Below are 23,640 nucleotides of genomic sequence, written 5' to 3'. Positions count from 1 at the left end.
ACTAATTCTATTTTTGAAAATCTAAGATTGAAATGACTGAACCTACTCATATTTAGCCAATTTTAGGAGGAAAAATAGGCCCTTTAACTTTTCATCAGCAAAGAGCTGTAGGGTAATCTGCATAAATACATTGCTACTATATTGCAAATTGGTGATCTGTTGACTGAACATGGGTCTTAAACACAGAGAAATATGTCAAACTCTCACTTGTCTGTACATTGTTCTGGATCTCCCAGTTTTCAACTCTCAATCGGTACCACTGCGCTCTTTGGATTTTTGTCCTCACCCGGTCTCCGTATAGTGTACGTCTCTGATTGGTCAATACGTGGTCCATGCCAAATACAATCGTTTGGAAAACGTCTATCGGGTAAGTGAAATGCTACTAAACATGTAGCTACTGATAGCAACTATACAAAAAAACATACCTCTCCATTTGCAGTCTGCGTCGACTACAATAAACGTAGGAAATGTACTCACACGTATAACGACCCTCTCACACCATTCAGTGCAAGCATATTAATTGGAAGAGTTGGCAGTTAGCGGGTTAGCTACACCGACTAGCTAGCAGCTAACGCTACTTTCCCCACACAGTATTACGCCAATTAACATTTAGCTATATGCTACTACATTACTTTTGGACAAATCAGAAACGTAGCTACGTGCTGCTGCGCTCAAACACGTAAATAAGACTTTGTTGTTGGATTGAATTAATGAACGCCATCGTGCACGAGTTAGCTTCCATTGATGCTAACGTAGCTAGCTGAAAGAAACTGTGATCATAACCTGTAACTTACTGCTGATATTCAACCCTTTCAGATCACAGTCAAGATGAGTCTGAGGAAGCAAACGCCGAGCGACTTTCTGAAGCAGATAATCGGGAGACCTGTGGTGGTCAAACTGAACTCTGGTGTCGATTACAGAGGTAATCTCCCTGGCATGTATAACCCAGCCACTTCTTTTTCTATAGTGCCATTTTAAAAGTGATGAAGTTCTTAGTTTGGCAAACCACTGCGCATGTTTGATCTGTGTAACGTTACAGGTGTCCTGGCCTGCCTCGATGGTTACATGAACATTGCCATAGAGCAGACTGAGGAGTATGTGAATGGGCAGCTCAAGAACAAGTACGGAGATGCTTTTTTGAGAGGAAACAATGGTAAGATTCTCTAATATATAATTATATCTCACAATTTATAGACACAAAGGTCAGTGCATGATCCCTTTTTTATTACAGCAGACATGTTTTACTTTCATAGTAAAAATAGAAAAAGCACAGGTGCCACTAATATTAAATATGTTTCTGTTCTATTCATTTGTCTTAGGATGAAATTGAAATATAGTTATCCTTTTTAAATCACTGAAGTATACATGAGTAAACATGAGTATTGTACTGGCAGTGATGCATTACATGGTGCCAGTTAACAGCTTAAGTGACAACACAAAGCTCTCCTGTTGAACAAACAAAAAGTCCTATGGCAGAGAAAGACTTTATGGGTAAATAAACCATCAGAAAAACGCATTGTATTCTGAAGGTTCTTAGTTTTAAAATGTTTCTTTCTTTGTCTCCATTAAAACAGAATGAACTTTTTTAAATCTATTATTCAGGCTTTGCCATGTAATATAGATAACGTGCAAAGCTTAAAGCAACCGGCATTGTCTCTCCTGCTTTTTATTTCTAACTGTTGTCTACTGCCAGTCCTTGAGGATTGTAGTGTTTCATATGATCCGTATCCAACATAACACATCTTCTTCCCTCTGATGTCTAGATTTTTCCTTACACCAGCCATGTACGGTATTTACAGTCTGATTCCCTCTTGATTATGAGTCATGCTGTCCAGCGCAGTTCTCACTGTGATAAAAGGGCCAGCAGCTGAAGATGGAGCTATTTTAGTCGAAACAGAGCAGGTTGATAAAATTAGATTTTAGTGAAAGATGCTGATTTACCCGACTGCTTTTCTGTACAGTCCCAGCATTACACCTCCAATCCACCAGGACTGCAAAACAATTCTGTGTTTTCACAATAAGATCCACGTCAGTGGGTCAGCATTAACCCCAGACAATGTATTTGTTGTGTATCATGGGAAGTGAAGGCTGGGGTGAATGCAAACAGCATCAAGAGTCAGCTGTAAGAATATTGTAACTCCACTGTGTTTGGTTGGGCCAGCCAAATAACTGGCCTCAATTATGACCCTTTATCTCTGGGAAGCTGATAAATGTTAATTTGATGTGTGATCACATCAAATGACCTGAAAACAAGAAATAAAATGAAATACATTTCAGTTTGGTCTCAGAGATGTTGTTGTGTGTTTCTCAGCAAAACTACAGCCTTTAATGTTCTTAATATGTTCTCCCCTCTCTCTCCCCAGTGCTTTACATCAGCACCCAGAAGAGGAAAGCGTAGTGAAGACCGTTCTGTTTTTCATTTTTATTTTACAGTGGTTGATGTGTCAGTGGATTACTGTCCTGTTTTTGGTTCTGTAAAGCCTGAAGTCCTGAAGAATGTTTATTTTTTTTGTAAAAGTGGAATTAGTTAATAAACTCTGAGTTTTGATTTATGTCTGATATGGTTAATATTATTCACACATGTTGGTGTTAACATCACAAGTACAATGATAACATTACGATATTCTTACAGGTATTTCTTTCTGTTCTCAATTGTTCTTTGTAAAAATGGAGATGAAAGTTTGAACTAACAGTATCATTTCAACAGGCCTCATTTTGAAAAGAAAATGGTCATTCCTTTGCAGAGCTGTTCATATTGTAATATCTTGTGATTAAACTCTTGACTATATCGGGCTTCTCCACTGCCAGTGGAATAAAGAAGGGCGTTTTGTGGCCAAATCATTCACTCAAAGTTTACCCCTGGAGCAAGCAAATCTACAACTGTTTTACCACAAGGCTTCAAAAGGATTAGACCATAATTTTGTAATTTGTCAGCACTAATGTGCTAATTGTGTACTTGATCTTGATACGACTTGCCTGCAGAAACCCATTACTGAATGGCCTGTGTACAAATGCACTCATCATCCTGCATTTACTTTACATTACAAGTCATTTGATGAACAGCTGTTTGTATAATTAAAAATAAAACTGTACAAGTAATGTTTCACATATAAAAAGAAACAGAATTTCAATTGGAAGCTCATTTTTGAAATGGCTTTTTAGCTTGCTTGTTTTCAAATTGAACATGAGTAATGAAAGTATTCCTGCAGCTCTAGATGATGACTCAGTCCAGTAATGTACCTGCATCTGAACTTTGATTGAGTGCTCATACATACAAAAGTAACTTGTTGCTTCTTTAATGCCGTATTATGGAACAACTCAATATGCACATGTGAAAGAAAATCCTTCACTTACGGGCCATTTAAATATCCACTACTGAATACGAAAGTGTGACCGCAGGACTAATCCATAAATGGTGCCACCTGCAGGCTATGTCAGGCTGCATTAACATGTAAACAGATCTGTCAGATCAACTCCCACCGCCCTCTGCAGCAGACTTCCATGTTTTACTGCCTTTAAATGTCGCAGAACACACAGCTTACCTTCTGTCATCTGTGACTGCACTGTGAGATGCTCTTTGTTCGTACGGTTGGCTCTACCGTCTTCACTCACGTTGCCCTGTAAAAAAAAATACATGCAGCAGCATATATGCAAAGAATTGGAAGTTTATTTCATTTTAGTGTGGCCTGTGGTAATTTAGTAAATGAGTTCAAAAGTGGCATCACCTCATTACGCTAAGATAAGAACGCTATAAATATATGATTCATTAGACTCTTAATGAGAATGCTGTAGTGAGGAGGCAGTGAGGGGAATTCTTTCCCTTCCAAGGGTGGATTTTTTGAGAGCCTTGTTTTCCAACCTGTACATGCGCACTCTGGCCCCTGGAAGGAGACAAAAGGCTGCCAAGGTCAGGCCCGACTTGAGAATGAAGGACACGTTATTGATCAAACTCTGCCGAGCTGCAGCTGTAGAGAGGGAATGTTGGGGGGATTGAGCTGCAACACACACACACACACACACACTGGCAGACATAGGCACCGAGTGATTTGTACACACGAACGCATTGTACACAGTGCAACACACAAAGAATCATTATGGCACCTAGTGAGGGTTAGCACAGGCAAATATTTACCCACTGGAATCATATCTGAGCCGCTGGCTGTGTGGCCTCGCAGGGAACCCAATTAATACTATTCACGCAAATGACCTAGTGGCAGACGTCACGCTATTGAACCATGAGCTCTTTTCCAAAAACACTGAACTGATGCAGTCACTTTTTCATTTTGCATGTCCATGTCAACCTCAGAGTATTGATTTTTATAACTCACAACCGCTTTTTAAGCCCACATTTTTCCCTTTTTTTGATTACTGATATAATGTGCACGACGAATGTAAAACAAAACAAAAAAAGAATCCTTTTTTTCATATAGGTTGTTTCAAGATGCCGTAGTTTGTTTTGGGCACTGGTTCGTCCCCACGCACCTCATAAAAGCAGACGGCTGGAGGAGGATGCTGCAGTGGCTCAGTGTTGACGTATGGAGGTGAGTGATGGAGGGGAGAGGACAAAGGAGGATAGAATAGGTGACAGCCTTGTTATGGGAGAAAGAGCAAGGGGGAGACTCAAGTCTTACAGCACCACCAGCTGCCAGAGCCACAAAACTACAGTAGAGTCACAGGAGGGAGGAAGGATGGAGGAGGGAGGGAAAGTGGCGTATGACTTTGACCCTGACTGATCACTGCAGCATGACTGTCTAGCCTTTTCACAAGGGATCAAAGGATGACAAGGACAACCTGAAAATCAGTGATTTTCCCCATGTTTGGCTGTACCATATTCTCAATTAGACAAGGACAAATTTCGGTCTTCTTCTTGCAAATCTATTCAGAGTGGATCTTTTCATACGAATGGTTTTGCCAGGGTTGAGAGTTTGCTTCACATCGGGAGCATTCAAGTTATTTTTCTCTCTCTCGTCCCATTTTTTCTTCTCCTATTGCACATATTCAGCAGTATCAAGGTGAATCGCCACACGGTTAATTAATGTGTTGTATGTGTGCATAGAAATAATGTTGGAAACAAAATATCAAAACCACCGTAAAAAAAAAAAAAAATGACAGCCTCATAACTTACCATTTGGCTCAACCGACACTTCTCTGACTCTCACTGTTGAAACAGCACAATAAGTTAAACAATGCATTACATTATACTAGCATTGTACTCACTGCCTGTATGTGTGGATGTCAGTAACAACCAGTTTTTGCATGTGTAAAGAGACCTCCCTCCTCACAGTGTATTGGGATCTCTGCAGTCCTGTGTGAACTTGACCAGCTCTAACCTCTGCCTGACAGCTTGTCATGTGTTTAGGCTGTAAATGATGGCGGTGACCTCCCACACTGTGTCTCTCCTCTCACATTCCACGGGCTGGGTCAGAGGTCCTGTTAGGTTAGTGCAGTATAAACAAACACCTTAGAAACAGCCTAACAATGGCTGACTAATGTTGAAAACAGCTGCTACTGATTAATAAACTGAATGCTCCTTGTTGGTCTGTGAGTCCATTAATCAGATGTGGTTATTCCCCTCAAAAGACATATCAGGGTGAATTGTGTGGTTCTGTGAATTACTGCTCCACTTCCTTGTCTTTCAGTAACCTAAATCCAAGTTCAAGTTTGACGGTTGTTTTGATCCTAATTGAGTGTGAGGGCCTGTGCTAGTCTCTGCCGCTCTGCAACCCCTAGGTTCTTTATTTAGCCCCGAGGACAGTCAACCTTGGCCAGAAATGTGACCCCTGACCTTCTTATCTGGAAGAAGCTATTCCCAGCATGGACAGAGGCTTCTGTGATTTATCTTGGCTACAAATGGCAGCGTGATGCAGATGGTAGGGTTAGGGGAGCGTAACTAGGTACCCTTCTGGAGGCCAGAGAGCAGTGCCGTTACACTCAGAGAGCATTGTATGTGTTGCGCGGGCTCTAACGCGATGAGCAGCAACAGCCAGGAGAAAGACTCGCATGGTACAGTAACATGGTCCACGTGAGTCCTTGAACCTTGAACCCAAAAGGCTCTCCAGCTGTCCCACAACAGAAGGGGTCTATTTTGGAAACACACTTGCTTGAAATCTCTGACTAGATTATGACCATATTGTATTATTGACTATGACCTGACCCACTTACACCACAATAAGCTTGGTGGATGTGGATACAAAGCATATCGTCAGTCGTCTTCTCAACAGGCCAACGGTTGTTTTTCTGATTGCCTGTTCTATGTTATTGTCTTCATTAACTTGTTCATACCTGTTCTTAGAAACAGAGGTTGGGCTTCAGGTTTGGGGTAAAGTGGAATACTTGATCAACTTCTGTATCCCAAAATATAAAAACTGAGAGTTATTTCCTTTATATATTTAATTTTATGAAAGAGGCCTTCTTACTCAGCTGTAGACTTGAGACTGTGACTCAAGTCAGGCTTATGTCACAATAATTCGGACTCTGACTTGTTTGCCCCGGTGTTTGACTTACTTAAGACTTGAGTGGCAAATTATTGAAACTGATGAAGATTGCGTGATATGGTTGAAAGCTCAAGAACAGCTACTAAATGAACATTGACGTGAGGTTGTTTTCATTAAATGCTTGTTCCAAGGTCAGAAATAAACAGTAAACATGGACAAGAGGTCCAGGAAAAAGAGAAGAGCTCAGAAAAAAGGTTTCAAGCAAACTGCAGCTCCTAGAGAGCTTCTACACTGACCTTGAGGGGAGATTTGTCTAATTAAAGTTTTAGGTTTTGACCTGGCAACATCTCTGAAGAATAACAAACAAATAGAAAAGCCAGGCAGGCCTTGAATAGCCAAAAAGCTTGAATATTTAATTATTGGCCCATTCATTCAGAGGCCCATGCCTCATCTTTGTGAATGCAAAATGCTCAAAATGTTGAGTCATTCAGAGATCTGAAAGACTTGCATTTTACTTGCCATGTGCTTTGACAAGATTTTAAAAAATTGCCCCAAAATGCCTAAAATTAAATTAAAAAACTTCCGTAACCTGAAAGACAAGTCTACACACAGGACATAATTATCATATTATAAAAGCTTCTGTTAACATGTAATAATTCTGCCTTTATCTTCCTCTTTGATACATACATGTATTTTTGGTTTTATTGCAGGTTGTTCCAGAACAAATCATCTTCCATTTGAGTAAAAAAAAAAATCTACAGTCACAAAATACTTGGTAGCATAAAATATAAGGTTGTGGAAGCTTATTGAATGGCCATCTTGGGACCTTATCTCATGAAATAGTATATTTAAGAATGAGGTCATCAGTGCTTGTGAGCAATAATTAGTGAATATGAAGTAATCAGCCCATGTCACAGAACCATTTTCAATCGCCTTTTTGTTTCAGAAAGGCGATTGCTTGTTCTGTTTGTCAGCCAAGTCTCACTACTATGCACATGAGATTTGCATGAAATACAAACTAACCCTGCACTCAGGCAATTAGCCTCCATTACGCTGGCGTTCCAATTGCCAATTTGTCTGCCATGCAAGGTAATCCGGAGTGTTGCTGGCAAGCACCCAAAATGGTAATAATGGTATTGCAAGAGTCTTTTGTTGTTGTTTCCTCTCAGACTAACGGCCACAGGCGGCTGGCGTGTCACTGGATGAAATGTTGAGGAAGTGGAAATGTTTGCTCGGCAGTCAGGAGTCAAGACATGACCCTTTGCCCTCAAATGTTACTAAAGGCTTTTAGCCTGCCGTTGTTTAGAGTTTAGTTTTATTTTGTCTTTATGCGTTATTCAAGTCTTATATCTTGTTCCGGTTTGGTGTTTTTTTGTCTGACTCTGTCTTTAGGAGGACCAAACAAAAAAGCTGTTATAATGAATGTTTTTATACAACATACAATGGACCAAATGACGATGTGTATGTGAAAGATATTGCTTGAACTGACGAACCCTGAGATAATTATTCATCACCCAATTGTGCCGCTCCTCTAAGCTCTATGTAGAGTTTCACCATGTTTCAGGTCATCGTTGTGGTTTTAAAGCTATCTCTGGTAACTTCACTAAAAAATAACTTTTTCTCACATGTGCTCCGACTGTTGCTATATCCTGACAGAAGAGTTCAGGAGACAGATAATATGTGAAACAATCAGGTTCTTCTGCCTTGTGACCGGGCCGCCATGTTGAAAACCAAACTGAGCAACACCCACCGGCCGAAATAAACATGTTCATTTTACAGCTAAACAGTACACTAAAATATGTTTCTGAAAACAGCTAATGCAGTAACAGAATCATGATTCATATTTGATCAGTGCTGCCTAGTTTGAGAGTTTGAGCAGAATTGAGCAGTGATTGACAGCTGAGTGAGACTCCTCTGCTCTGATTGGTTGTTTTTCTTTGGCCGCGAGGGAATTTTGTAAATGCCATTAGGAGAACTAAAGGGAGAATGTTTCAGGATATGGGGACAATTTGGAGAAAATATGACAAAGAAGTTATGTTTAGTAGAGTTACCAACTGTAGCTTTAAGGCCTGTAACTTCACTGTAAGGGTTAAGTCTCACTGCTCTCATCTGTGTGGTTTCCAGCTCTAAAAACCCACGGCATGCGACCTGCCCAGCACCAAACAACAGGCTGACACAGTTAGCAACTTTGCTCGTGAATGTAGTGGAGACAAAACCTAACTAAGAGGAGAGTGAATATTGCACTAACCCAAGCTTATATAGAAGAAAAAACAAAGGTCAAAGGTACAATTATGACCTAAATTGTCTGTTGTAAACATCCATTATGGTTTACACACTAACTTGATTAAACTTTGACCGATGTGCTCACCGTATTCAATGAGGAATTATGACTGACGTTTTCGCAGTGCCTAATTTCAGGTTGAAGTGTTAAAAGTTATTTTATTACAACTTGTGTGAACACTTTTAATTCTTGTCCTGTTAGTCTTTGTTGTAGAGATATTGTTGTTGTTGTAGTAAGACCCAAGTTGTTATAAATAGGAATTACCCTTTAATGCTACAGCTTATAATGGTAAGCCTGTTATTGTTGGGGTGCTTGACTGTGCGTGCCTTTGTGTTTGCTTCACTTTGTGTGTCTACAGTTATGGAGAGAGGCTCAGTGGTTTGACTCGCTGCACTCTGAGTGCCTGTGATATTGCTCAAGGGTAAAACCAGACAGGAGAGTTATGACTTCAGCCCATCTCTGACCATCAGGGAGGTCATAAGGAGGCTACAGTCACACACACACACACACACACACACACACACACACACACACACACGCACGCACACACGCACACACGCACACACACACATTTATCTAACACTCACTAACACACTCCAAGCAACCTAATCTATTGCAAACACATACATGCACAAGCGCACACACTTGGACACTGGACTATAGGGCCAGTATCAGAGTCAGGGCACTGTCATAAACACACTTATGACCTTTCAGTCTTGGGCTGGTCTAGGTCTCTCTCTTCTGTCCGTTTGTGCGAGAGAGAGAAACCGTGTGTGAACATTTGCGTCACAACATATTATGAGGTAGACGAGGGAGAGCACCTTTCACATCAAGATATGATTTCCCGTACAGCGCGGCGCAGGAACAAGAGGCCATTAAATTCAATGTGACACTCCCCAGGTTAGCCACTGATGCTTTTTTTACGTGGCCGTGTCATTTTAAGAGTTTTTAACGACTGTCATGGAGAGTGGATGTTCTCCAGCTCTCTCTCTCTCTCTCTCTCTCACACACACACGCACACACACACACACACACACACACACACACACACACACACACACACACACACACACACACACACACACACACCTCCGGCAGAAAGTGGAGGAGGAGAAGCTTTTATAGGTAAGACACATATAAAAGCAAAAGCCGAGAGAGACTTTTATGAAGTGCCAAAAGGGAAGGGGCATTGCTTTTAACTGTGCATACAAAGTGCAACTTGAAACATATTGTTTATTGTGACCCTGTATGTAATATGCTTCTTAAGAAAAGCTTGTACAACCTTCAGTTATATGTGTAAGGTTGTGTTTCTCATGTTATCTGGGCCGTCAGCGGTCCCTTGGCTGGTGCTCTGCATTGCTCTGAGATGTGTTTTCTTCATTTCAAGACATATCTAAGCCCCTTGTGCCCTCTTGTGGCAGACCTTGGTGGTGATCTAACTCGCAGCCAGCCACTCAGCCCTCTTGTTCCTTATTTTAATTGACCTGGATTTGTTCCTTTGCTTTGCTGTAATGAAATAGTGAGAGGTGCCTCGAGACTGAAAATCCTGTCAGCTTCGCCCTGCAGCAATTCCCACACCCCAAAACTGGGTCCCCTTTACAAGATCTACTGTTTGAAGCTGAGCAGAAATAAAAAATTTAAAAGACCTGGGTGCTTCAATGCCTAGCGATGAATAATTAAGAAATATGCATTTCCAGATAATGGAGAAGGGAATTTTAATGCAATTGGATGTAAATTCATTGAAGAAACACTTTGGCATATATTTGTGTGGGGCTTGTACATGAGTTTGTCTTGTATCCTTATTTCTCTGTGTAAAGAGATGGTAAAATATTCATCCAGCATTTCACACTGAATTTCCCTTAATGTTGAACATGGAGAATGAGCAGGATGACTTTTTAAAAAACAGAAACCTGTACAAATGGGACATGTGCTCATTCGGGTCCTGCACTAAGAGAATATGAACAGGGATACTACCACCCACCCGTCTGATACATATACATATTAATGCCGTCTGTGTCGACTTCTCAACGTGCTGCCGAGAGACTCATATTATCAACACAAGGCAATCAATAATCTACGTCATGAACAAGGTCATTCAATCAAAACATGTTGGATTAAACATTTAAAATGATTAAATTAGCTTCTGAGAGAGACAGAGAATCAAACTTTAGAATAAATAGATTATACAATGATTTTATAGACACAGAGACCTTCAATTAATAAATAAAATACTAATTAAATACACAAAATACTGCAGGTATGTGTGATTAAACTAAATCCTTGCAGAAAAAAAGATATTTAATGACTGAAATCCTGCAGTCCGATTAAAATAAAGTAATTTTCATCTCGAGATACCTTTAAAAAAATGATTGATCCAAAATGAATAAATCATAACAATTGATTCGGTCATACCTGTCACCACCTCCATCATTTAAATGCATATTTGAGGATGAATTCACCCTCGTTTTTTTTCCTCACTGTTGTCATTAAAGAGACAAGCTTACAACTCCCTGTGATTATCACATAGACCATGGGCCTGTTTGATTTTACACATGATGACTCATCAGAGGTTTAACTCTTTACTTTAAAGCCTGGTGACAAATTTATGGCCTCTACTGGAAGAAGAGTGAATACGTTGTGTCGTGCTGCAGCAGAAAGCTCTCTGTTTTCATCACTCATCTCCTGTGATGGCAGAGCTGGATTTGAATCATCTCTCCTCGGGGCTGGTAGCAGAGAGCCTGGCAAGGCTGGGGCTGAGGTGTGCGTATGTGTGTGCGTATGTGCGTGCGTGGTATTTGTTGTGTGTTTCTGTGTGCATGTTTCGTCCTAATTAAGCATCGGCAGCTTCTTAGACCAGGGGGAGGCAAGACTTCACAGCCATTAAATCAGGACAATGCTTTTTGTGTCACTGGTGCTGGCGTAAGATGGCCTGCTTCCCCTCCTTCTCCTTGCATCTCTTCTCTCCCCCTACCCTCCCACCTCCTCACCCTCCATCAGTCTCACAGCTGCCATGCAGCCTAGGGCTCCAAAAATAAACGACGGCTTCCCAAGTGCATGGTCAAGGCCAGGCAAGTTGGCAGGAGCAGCGACTTCTCTCTGGCATGCCCTCTACTGGTGGATTGTGTTAACTACAACTACACTTCAGGAGGCACACAAATGCACAGGGACTAAACTAAATAATATAATGCAGTCCAACGAATGAAGGTGGTCTTTGGAAAGGAATATATAAGTTCACAAAAGAAGAAAGGTCCAAGACAATCTACTGGCAAAAAAAATAACAGGCAGAAGGCTGTTTGTGCCGATGCGAGTGGTTTGTACCCCCAGCTCTATCTTCACACATGCTTTTAGAATTGCACACAATTTTTAAAAAACGTTTTGCTAGAAGATTGCTTTGCACTTTTCTTCTTTTTTGAATTACTGCTTTATTGTTGAAGCTTTTCTGACACAGTGTCAGCAAAAATGATTACTCACTTCATGAACTGGCCCCAGACGGCATATTGAAAGCAACCATTAGTAATTGTATTTAATGCAAGCAACTTTGTTTGCATGTGTATGTACGTGTAGGCTATATGCAGATTATATCGGTTATGTAGATGAATTCACCAAAATCTTTATGATTTACTCACATTTTCACATAAGACTTGGTTATTTGTCATTTTTCTTTCCTTGTGAAGTACCTTGTAACATCTGTTTTATCTCTATGAATAAACCTAATAATGTCAAAAGCTTTACGATGCTGTTGTTCATGTTATGTCCATTCAGCTTTGCATATGGATACTCAACTCTCCTTTAACGTGTATTTTGGATTTTGGATTTTACATGCTGTAGTATGTTTTTATCTGACCCTGGTGTTTGGCACCTGTATGTCATCAACTTGTAACTTGATGAAAACAAACTGGACGAGTAAAGAACGTACCGTCTCCTCTCTTCATCCAAACTCTCTCTGGGTGACGCTTAAGTGAAAGTGAGGGCACTGACAATTCAAAGTGGGTCAGCGTAGCGTGTTCCTAATACAGGACCTCAGGCTTAGTTGCTCTCAGGAAAACATGAGGTCAGCAAAGGACCAGTCTGTGTGTGAGAGAAAGAGAAAGAGTATTTAACTTGTCCAACCGGACACATCCATAACATACGGAACTTAAGACGAGAACTGTTATAATTATTCAATTCATTGATTTGTCCATTGACAGTTATATTAATAATTGCTACTTATTTAAATCATTCTACAAGCAGAAAACCAAACATTTACAGATTCCAGCTTCTTAAATGTGTGTGTGGATCTCCTGCTTCTTTCTGTTTTAAATGATTGTAAATTAAAGAAGATTTTGGTTTGCGACTAATTGGACAATACGGGGCATTTAAAGGCGTCACCTCGAGTTGTAGGTAATTGTGATAGGCATTTTCGTAATAATTCTTTAATAAACCAAACAATTCATTGTTAAATTAAGAAACTAATCAACAGATAAATCAACAATAAAAATGATCATTAGTTGCAGCCCCAGTTCATACAGTCACTGTTGCATTTCCACACTGAACTAACACAGTTATTTGAAATAAGTAAGTGAAATTATTGGGGACATAAAACAGGGTCGACAAACTTACAGGCAAACTTTACAATACGATAAAACTCAATGGAACAACATCACAAGCTCAAAAGTACCATCAAGTACACTTGAAAAGTATTTGACATATTTCTCAGCAAAATAGTTCAAATATTAGGTCATTGTCTGGCATTGCATGTGTTCATATTATTCTGTCCACACACTGAAAGGCTGAATAGGCAATGTACCCATCGGATGCACAGACAATATAACACTCCACATGCACATGTGCGTGCACACACGCACGCACGCACGCACACACACACACACACACACACACACACACACACACACACACACACACACACACACACACACACACACACACACACAGCCTCATCTGCCCTCCATCAAAACTCAGCACAGCGTTTTGGAGTAGATGGAGTGGCTGAGAGGCAAGTCCTTTTGGTCTGGTATTAATTTTGCATACTCCTGAGGAGGCCATACATATCTTTTATCTATTTAATTAGTTCAGCTGTCTCTAAGTTGGTCGGATCTATTTTACCCATATAGGCTGGTCCAGTCAGCCGTGGAATTCATCAAATACATGCATTGAATCTCTGAGGACTTTCTGGGCTTTAATACATATTCAATGTCTGAGTTATTGTTGTCAAAGGCAGACGCACTGAACTACAGTTGAAGAGAGATTCGAGAGAAATTTAACTCATTTCTGTACAGCCCGTTATTGACTTTGGCATGAAGCATAACGAATAATAGCTTAGTCTACTTAAATACAAATAAATGTTCATAGACACAGGCCAGTGCTAAGGGCCTACGGCGTTATAACTTCAATACTTACGGCAAAACAATTCAGGACACGTGTTGCCTGTGAAATGCAATCAAAACATTGCAATAGATGATTTATTAATTTTAACAAAATGTATACAAGTTTTACAGATGTTTTCCTTTTGCTGTTTTTGTGTGATGCCTCTGTAAATGGGATCGTGGTGCAGCAGTGGGTGACTGGGTGTCCACTAGGGGTCAGGCTGACACAAAACATTCAGTACCTGCAGTGTGTGCAGAAATAACTCCACGCATGACATGATGTTTGAACAATGTGAAATAATGTAAGATCCTAACAGAAAATCATCCCAATTAAAGATTAGAAAAAGTGTACATTTTGATCAAAAGACACTTTATTTATGTTCAAATATGTTAACAGAAACTATTAGAAACTTTTGGCATATTTTGTAGCAATAAATGTCCCATAAAGAGAAACTCCATAATGACCTGGAGACAAAATAAATGTTTAATTGCCAAATAAATATATTTAAGAAAAATCCTTGATTCACCATGATTGGTGGCCAGAGCTTCATTTAAAACAGGTTGTTGTACAAACGTATATTTATACTTTGCTGATTCTCATCTATCAACAGATCAGATCTTAAATACAGTCTGTGTAATCACCTCAAGTACTGAGCCAATAGCAACACTATCAGAAATTACCCTACGCTAAATGTATATATATATATATATATATATATATATATATATATATATATATATATATATATATATATATATCATGTTTTATACTGTATGCTCTCTTAATAACAACCCTCATGTCTATAATCACATATGCAAACCAATGTAGCAAAACAAATACATTCCAAAATGTCAGTGTCACTGATAGAAGTTGAGAACCATTATTTGTTTGAAAGGGGAAACTTAAAGGTGAAGGCAAAATGACACTAACCATAACAATAACGGCAGAACATTCAATTTATATTATTTTCAAACCTTTCTTGTTTCTTGTAAACTCACAGTTCAAATGTAAACTTCATTTGTTCCTGTCATTCAAGGTGTACGTAACATTTCTCACAATATCTGTTGTGTACAAAATAACTTTTCTGTAAATCCAAAATTTGATCAGGCGAATCAACGATGCCCTTTCACTGAAACTTCCCTGACTCAAACTGTCTTGTTAACTTTGCAGTTTTCTAATTGTGCCAGTTCCTAAGATCTGTAGGTGACGGGAGGTGAACAACTCACTATCCGAACATGTCTGAGTCAAAAGTGACGTTTGCAGCTTGTTTGACAGGAGACGGCATTTAAAACGCTCTTATGTTCCAAACAACAGAAAATAATAAAAGTTAAAAGTACAGGAGAGAGTTTACTTTGAACAATACAGTAACGCTGTTCAGATTTCTCAGGGAGGTTTGCAGCACTCGGTATTAATTTGATATAATTATTTATTTTTTATCATATGTTTGGTATGTTAGGATAAAAGTAATGGACCTTTAGAATTACTTGGTATTTCAAATGTATACTTATGTATTTCTTTTATCTGTACTTATTTATACTATCTTTTAATGAAAGCAAACACTGCCATAATTTGGTCCTTCATTCTTTCATTGATACATCCTTCACAACACAATATTTACAGATTACTTTGTTTGATTCAACAAATATAATCAAACATAATCAAAAGACAGGACAGGAACTAAATATAAGCACGTTATTTTTACGAGGACGAGAAAGTTCCAGTCAAAAAACTGCATGGATTTCTACATTGTCTCACTTTACACTCTCACGTTTGCGAGAAAGAAAATGTGTTTCCTGTATATGTGTTGAAATATGTGTTGTGTTGTGCTAATACACATCACAGTGGGAGCAGCTCCAACATGGTGGAGTCTTTAACAAGCTGTCAGGGGCCATAACATTGTTCTCCTGCAACAGTTAGCAACAGCACACTGGCTCCAGGTAGTGACACCCTCAGTGCACTGCAGAGCACATTTGTGGTCCACAAACACACACACACACACACACACACACACACACACACACACACACACACACACACACACACACACACACACACACACACATAAAAGTGTGTCTTTGCAGACTCCCGCTCGTGTTCTCACTTCTGGCCCCATACAACACCAAAGCAGCTAATAGGCGGCAGTGTTCTTGCTTAATGGAAGTGCAGAGAGAGTTCTGCTGTTGAGGTAGATAGGGCCCTCTGGGCAAAAACACATTAACCTATTTGGAGGGCGTGAATTCTAGATGGTGTTATTAGCAGAGAGTCTGAGCACCTTGAGCCGAGCTGCTCTTATACTCAGCGCGAGTTTGTGTTTGTATGTCAGAGAGAGAGAGAGACGAGGTGAGAGGAGAGAAAATTCTTGTTTCCGTCGACTGTCTCAGACCGCAGTGAAGGTCTTTGCACAATCCATCTCTGCGGTGGGAATCAGCCGGTCGGAGGAAAAGCTGGACTTCCTTCACTGAGGGTTTTATTAGCCATTTGGCCGCTGCACAACAAGTCAATGCCATTTGAGTTTGACAGAAATAAAAGTCAAATGAACGACAGGTTCAGGTTGTCTTGCCCTGAAAAATAGAATCACTTCACTGCCATTGCAATTTTGCCCTAAATGCTTTGAAAAAAGGGGGCAATTACGGCTATGCCATCCAACAATTCTATCCAATTAGCCAATTAAGGCTAATTACAGTTTTAGCTTTGGCACAAGGGTTTTCATAATGAACCATTTATCATATCTCCATCCTCGTTTTCTCCAGAAGACGCTCAGGCAGCGGAGCGGGCTGCCTCCTCCTCCGCCACGCTCCCAGGTCCACCTTTCCCCACGGGACTGAGGTTGTAACTGGACTGCAGCTTGCATCATATTCCCCTGATTACCTCATAGGGGTTGTACATACATGTTTATTTGACCTCTTTTAACAGGACATGTTAAATAATCATTTAATTAATTATTTTATACACACTAGCAGCCTGGCTATAGAATATACGGTATGAATCTGACCGAACATAACATTGCCACTTGCACAGTTTGACCTCCTTGAGGTGATCACAAGGGCAGCAGGGTCTCTAACCTGAACTGTTCCTCTCTGCCACACACACACACACACACACACACACACACACACACACACACACACATACACCACTCTATTGTCCTACTGCATTATCTACTTTTACTTAGATTCTCCAGTTTCACAGTGTAAGTGAATTTCTTCGAGTTGTGCATTATTAAAGGGCAGAAATTATTTATCTAATATTCATTATTTATATTTATACAAGGAGCTTGTCCGCAGGGAGCAGGTCTCATTTTCAGCCTCATATTTTGTAAACAGGCAGTCACAGAAGCGACAGTTCCTCTGATTTAAAGAGACAGGCCTGCTTATGGAGAATGATGCCTACCTTGAATTCAAATGGAAAGGTGATCAATTTTTTATATTTTCTTTTTCATGCAGCATTTGCATTGACTCATTCTCAGATTCTGCCACTGCTCCCCCTTTCAAATGGACAATGAGGGCAGACAGGTGAGTTTGAAGTGGAAAAAAGGAAAGAGAAAAAGTAATCTGCGCTGCAGCCGCCTGGAAACTGGACAACCCAGGCAGAAAAAGGAATTATTCAGCCTTTGCTTCAGAAAATAAATGGGGACATTAGCAGAAAGAGAGAACCTTTTGCTCCATGCTCACCCTTTTGCAACGTGAAAGAATTATTGACAAGTGATTCAATTAATTAAACATGATGACGAACATAATTAATTATTCAGATTCATGGTTTCTTTACTTTTGTTTAAAGTCACAGGCCGCTTTCAGGAGCTCACAAAGTGTCCACAAATATCCAAAAACCAATAGACACAAAACTTAAAATCTGGTAAAGTAAAGTTCTCTGCTGAGAACTTGCTGGAGGCCTGCGCATTAAATCAAGTGGGGTTCGGTTAGTGGGGATTGTAACATTCAGTATGCATCTTTTCATGTTAACAGCACAGAGTAGACAGACAGAAGGGATGGCAAGGCTAGACTACCAAATGCGTGTTTGTTAGCCCGAGCGTGTGTGCCCGCACCTCCACACCCGACGCGTCTGAGTAGCTTTAAGTACGAACAAAATCGCTTTTCAAAGGGAATAATGTAGAACAACATCATGTCAACTTTAGAATATATTTATATATTTCTTTGGGCCGGCATTAATTTTAAAGTAGCATTTTAAAGTTGAGGAAAAGGGAATGTTGCGCTCAAACCGAGACGAAACAAGAGACACAGGGAGCAGTTATGCAAATGAATGAAATAAATGTCAAAATGGCAGTGAAGAATTGATGAGGACAGAGAGCGCTTGTCTTGGATGCGAGGGAAGTGGATGACTGAGAGGACAAGTGACGTTCATTTTCAAAGGAAAGTTTCACGCCGCTATCATGGCAGCCATTGTGACTTGCAGATAAATTTTAATGCCCCACTCTGAAGATTCTGTGTCACTCTCCCTCTTCCTTTTTCTTTCTTTTTTTTTTGGTGAGTACCCATTGCTTTCTCCTCGCCCTATCTTGCTGCGATGACATCCGAACAGACACATGTGCATGTGGTGCGCCTGGACCCAGAAAGCCTGTGCACATGGAAAAGAAAGATGGGGGAAAAAGTCGACATAAAAGATTCATCACAAATGTCTCTAATCCACTACTGCATTGTCAAGGAGATGTTATAAAGCACACATTGTAAATGGATTCTTCCCTCACTGACTAAAGTCATTTCTGCAGAGAGATGGGGGAGTGGAGTCGGGGCGACAGGGGGCATCCTTGTGTGGCACCAGACAAGTACATAGTGTGAGCAGATGAGCTGCACTCTCTGGGACTGCATTACTACCTGTCCCCAGTGCTGCGCTGCCTGTAAGCCCGACTCTAATGTACAAGCCGGCCACATTCCCCTTGTCAAGGCCTTGACGTGCACGTCAAAAATTACCCAACCTAAAGTGACAGCCCCCTTTCTTCCCATCTCTCCCCTCTCTGCAGCCTGGCCCGCTCTCCAACCTGCTGGAAGAGTGCTTTGAAAGCCAAGACTGCCAATGCCACTCTACAGCGGCAGGCACCTTATTTATTCGTCACTGCAGGCAACGGGAGGTAAAACAATATGGATGGCACTGTGGAAGCTCATAATATTAGCTTTGGCTTTGGGCAATTGGCCATAAATATCACACTTCCTTGCGTAGAATATGATTGGAGCCACTTGAAGTATCAAGATTTTGAGCAAAGGTCTGTAAAAAAAAAATGGGGGGGAGCGGGGTGTCACTACCTTTCTTTCATCTCTTATCAAATCACCCTTCAGCTCCTCCATCCTCCCAGCGCAAAGCGACATAAGTCTCTCATGCTTTTAGTGGCACTTTGAAAAATAAGACCTCAGTGAAGCAAAAATAATCACTCTTTTCAACACTTCACTTCATCTGGCGATGCTCTTCACTCCTCCATTTCAGAGCCCCCTCAATCACATATGATGATATTAGGTATTACTTATTTATTTTCCGTTGGAGAGGAGGTTGGGGGAAAAAAGAGAGGAAGGAGGCGAAAAGGGAGACCCGTCGCGCCACACGCACAAACCTCCACAAACACACGCAATCTGACACATTTTGTACAGCTTTGATCTCTTCCACGGTTTGACTTTTACATTAGTAAAAACGTGACATTTTATGATCTGAAGTTCTTTTTAACCTCATCGTGGTAATTATTCTGTGCGTGTGTGCACATGAATGTGTGTGTGTCAGGAAGAGAGAGAGAGAGAGAAGAGGAAAGAAATGTTTGGGTCTCTTATCTTTTAAACAAAACACAAAGAAACACACACACACACACACACACACACACACACACACACACACACACACACACACATCCTGCTGAATTTCCCCTCTCCCTGAAGACATGTTCATTAAGATAAGAAAACAGACTGGATCAAGGAAGGACAGGGATATGGACACCTCAGCCTGATCTGTTTCACTGATCAATAATCTTTTGTAGCTTTGATCTCGTCTCTGTTCTGCTCTACAGACTTTTCTTTGTCTCTATGAAGTATAAAGAAATAGAGGAAAAACAAACAGTCTTGCTTTTTTACACAATACAGAATAAAAAGTTAAATAGTACACACATGACACAAGGGAAAATAAACAGCTACTTCAAAATTGACAATAATTACAATGACTATCACTTACTACTACATTACAACAATTGAGATTGAGAATTTTCTAAAATTTCTTCTGAGGAACCACAAATTTAACTTCTGTTACTTTAGGTGGCCTCCCTCAACTGCAGAGCGTGTCCAGGAGATAATAGTGTGCTTCTCCACTTAAAAGAGTTGTAAAGGTTGTACTTGTATATTTAGCAAGTTATGGGGTCATTATTTCCTGAGAAGCCAAATATTGCAGTGAGGGGACTTCAGCTGCATCAGCTGTTCAAAAATATCTGGTTAGGTTAAAAAATAAAAAGAAATGTGCCTAAAGATTTTAAATGGGTAATATTTCATTGTATGGGTCTCTCGACTAATTTTGACACCTGTTTCGATTCTGCTTCCAATTGCTTGTGTTAACTCCAGGGAAGTAAAGAAGGGTTTGGTTGTAAAGTGAATTGTAGTCAATGAGCCGTGGTCCGCCCGCTCTGGACGACATGCTGGCCCGGAACAGAGAGACAGACAGACAGACAGAGAGACAGAGAGACAGACAGACAGACAGACAGAGAGACAGACAGACAGACAGACAGACAGACATACAGAGAGACAGACATACAGACAGACATACAGACAGACAGAGAGACAGACAGAGAGACAGAGAGACAGACATACAGACAGACAGACAGACAAACAGAGAGACAGACATACAGAGAGACAGACAGACAGAGCGACAGACAGAGAGACAGAGAGACAGACAGACAGAGAGACAGACATACAGACAGACAGACAAACAGAGAGACAAACATACAGACAGACAGACAGACAAACAGAGAGACAGGCATACAGACAGACAGAGAGACAGAGAGACAGACAGACAGACAGACAGAAAGACAGACATACAGACAGACAGAGAGACAGAGAGACAGACAGACAGAGAGACAGACAGATTGCTTGATATTTTTATCTTGAATTTGTGAACATTTGAACAGATATGTATGAGTATGAGTTTTAAAAAGTAATCTTTTGAGATTTTAGGAGTTTTTTCAAGTAAAGATTCTCTGGAAATTAAAAACTACGCACAAACTCAGGTCATTAAATGAAAACAGATGTCTCAGAAACTGCCAAAGGAATCTGGAGAAAATTACAGTACTCTAAAGTGTTAAATGTACTCCTTTATGTCTATTTCTTTAATGTAGCATAAACTTAGTGAAGGAACAACTGCAAGGCATCAAGAGTTCATCATTTGTATGTAAAACCAAAACAAACTGTTTTGTTTGTACAAAACAGTTTGTACAAACAAAACTGGATTATATATACTGTATACTGTATTAATCCATCCAATATTGGATGGATTAATACAATCCAGCCAATAAAATGGATTGTATTTCAATACAATCCATCTTTCACGCAAGTTTATTTTGTGGGAACTTAGTTTGAATTTAAAGTAGAAGCAAACCAAAGCACGAGTATCAGCCCTTTCTCTCTTCCTGTTCAGCGCACAGACAACAGCAACATCTGAGTCGGGTCACTTAGGACCTCTGCCTCATCACTTTAACTAAGTTACACAATCCTCGGCTCCGCTGTCTTTTCATCCCCACTTTCCCTCCTCTCATCTCACCCTCCTGCACTCACATCTGTGTGCATCTGCGTCCCCAACTGCCACACAATTAAAGAGAGATGAGCAATGCTGTTAGTTTATAAAAAAAAGGAGTGAAAAAACATAATGTAGTTTGTGTGTCACCACCAATTTACTGCATGCTGAAATTTTAAAAGAGCAGATGAATAATTCGAGAGGAGTGGAAAGGGTAAGAAGGGTGGCGGTGGTAAAAGAAATAGATGGAACGTAAGAAAGAAGACAACAGGAGAAGAGGGGGAGAATGTAGAGAAAATGACATTGTTATTCATCCGACTCTTTGTCACAAGATGAGAGTGAAAGATGCAGAACTTCAAGCACACAGTCTCCCCTGGGTGAGATACTGCAGTTCAAACAAAGTAAACAACTGTTTTACTCTGATGCACACTTTAGTCTTGCTGGAGGCTAAGCTGCCTTCCTGCTGCAGCTGGTACTGTGGCACACTTTGCCGGCAGGGGAGAACGCGAAAATTGTTGCAAAGATCTCAGAGTATTCTCACCAAGTGTGTGGCACGCAAGAGACTCTTCCTTGTTGTTATTAACATAACGAGAGCAGGTTGGCTTTCATGTACGGGGAGCTGCTCTGGTAGAAAAGGATCATGAACGGAGCGTGACAAAGTGGAGACATTCTGTGCTCTTAGAGGGAACTTTTACTGTCAGAGATGAGGATGTACATTTGGAAAGAACAGAGGCGTTAACGAAAAGTTTCCACATTTTCCCCCAAACTTTGACGCAGTTACATAAATGACAACTGGAGCTTCATATTATTATTATTTTTTTTTAACTAGAGGGGATTTCAATATCCAAAGTTTCCCAAACCTTTATTTATTCATCAAAGGAAGCAAATATTCTCAAATGTTAATGTTAAATTGTCTAAAAACAAGTGACTATGGAGCTGGACAATTGCTGGAAAGTTTTGTGATTTCTCTGACCGATAATACAATAATTTATATGAATACACATCCAGGTCCGTGTACGTGGTCTACATTGTATTAAAACTAAATTTGCTGGCGACAATAGTCATTATAGTCAGTGAAATCAATGGTTGCCGTTCGAGAATTGCGCTCTTTTAAATTGCACTTTGAACATATAGATGATTATTTGTTGCCCTGGTACCAAAAAAGTAGGCTACTGATGTTTGATTCTCAGGCATAGCAAACACAAAAAAAAATCCATCATTCAAAGGTTATTATATTTCATGATAATTACAACAAAGGTCTCAACAGGACTACAGTTCAGTACAGTACATGTGTCTTCTATAGTTTAAAAAAATAAATAAAGCAAAACAGACAAATGTGAAAAATAATGGATAAACATGGATGCAGAGCCCCGAGCTACAGCTGTTTAGTGAAACTATGAGGCTTTAATGTTTTACTTGGTCCAGGAGAGAATCCCCCACTCAAACATAAATCAAAGCTCCTGTTACAACTAGAAGATTACACTGAAAACATGTGGGAGCGTCTGAGGCGGCACTGAAAGCGATGTGGAGCGTGGTGGTCAGACATTTTGTGGACGGAAAGTCGACTTGGGGCCGAGGTTGGAGATTTGTCGACCTGAAGTTTCCCTAAGTGTGTTTTTTACTAGACACCTCATGTGCACCGACCTATTTCAACCGACAGATGAATTCAATGTGTTCAACTAGCTTTGTTAGCTACGTTATACATAGCATTCTACACACAGTTAATGCTATGTAAGCCCCGCTATAACGGCATAACGGTGATGTTTACGGCTACATGCAGCATTTACTGCTTCGGCCCGTCGCTGCAATATGCCAGCGCTACAGTGGACATTTGAATTGTATTTGTTTAACACA

The 23,640-nt window shown here is 40.3% G+C and overlaps 1 protein-coding gene across 2 annotated transcripts; it reads left to right on the top strand.

The window, feature by feature from the left end:
- The first annotated feature begins 294 nt into the window (after nt 1-294).
- lsm6 (LSM6 homolog, U6 small nuclear RNA and mRNA degradation associated) lies at nt 295-2,552 on the top strand. 2 transcript variants are annotated; one of them, XM_068727694.1, is made up of 4 exons: nt 295-367; nt 817-922; nt 1,040-1,153; nt 2,364-2,552. In XM_068727694.1, the coding sequence occupies exons 2-4, from the start codon at nt 829-831 to the stop codon at nt 2,396-2,398; spliced, it is 243 nt and encodes an 80-aa protein (XP_068583795.1). In that variant the 5' UTR covers nt 295-367; nt 817-828; the 3' UTR covers nt 2,399-2,552. The 2 variants fall into 2 exon arrangements, with proteins under 2 accessions (XP_068583795.1, XP_068583796.1); XM_068727695.1 differs by lacking the exon at nt 295-367 and adding an exon at nt 438-460.
- The last annotated feature ends 21,088 nt before the right edge of the window (nt 2,553-23,640 follow it).

Source organism: Cebidichthys violaceus, unplaced genomic scaffold, assembly GCF_023349555.1.
Source record: "Cebidichthys violaceus isolate CVI_PGR_0920_01 unplaced genomic scaffold, fCebVio1.0.p SCAF_4, whole genome shotgun sequence".
NCBI classification, from domain to species: domain Eukaryota; kingdom Metazoa; phylum Chordata; class Actinopteri; order Perciformes; family Stichaeidae; genus Cebidichthys; species Cebidichthys violaceus.
The sequence above is the reverse complement of the archived record's forward strand: the minus strand, read 5'-3'. Positions and strand labels throughout refer to the sequence as shown.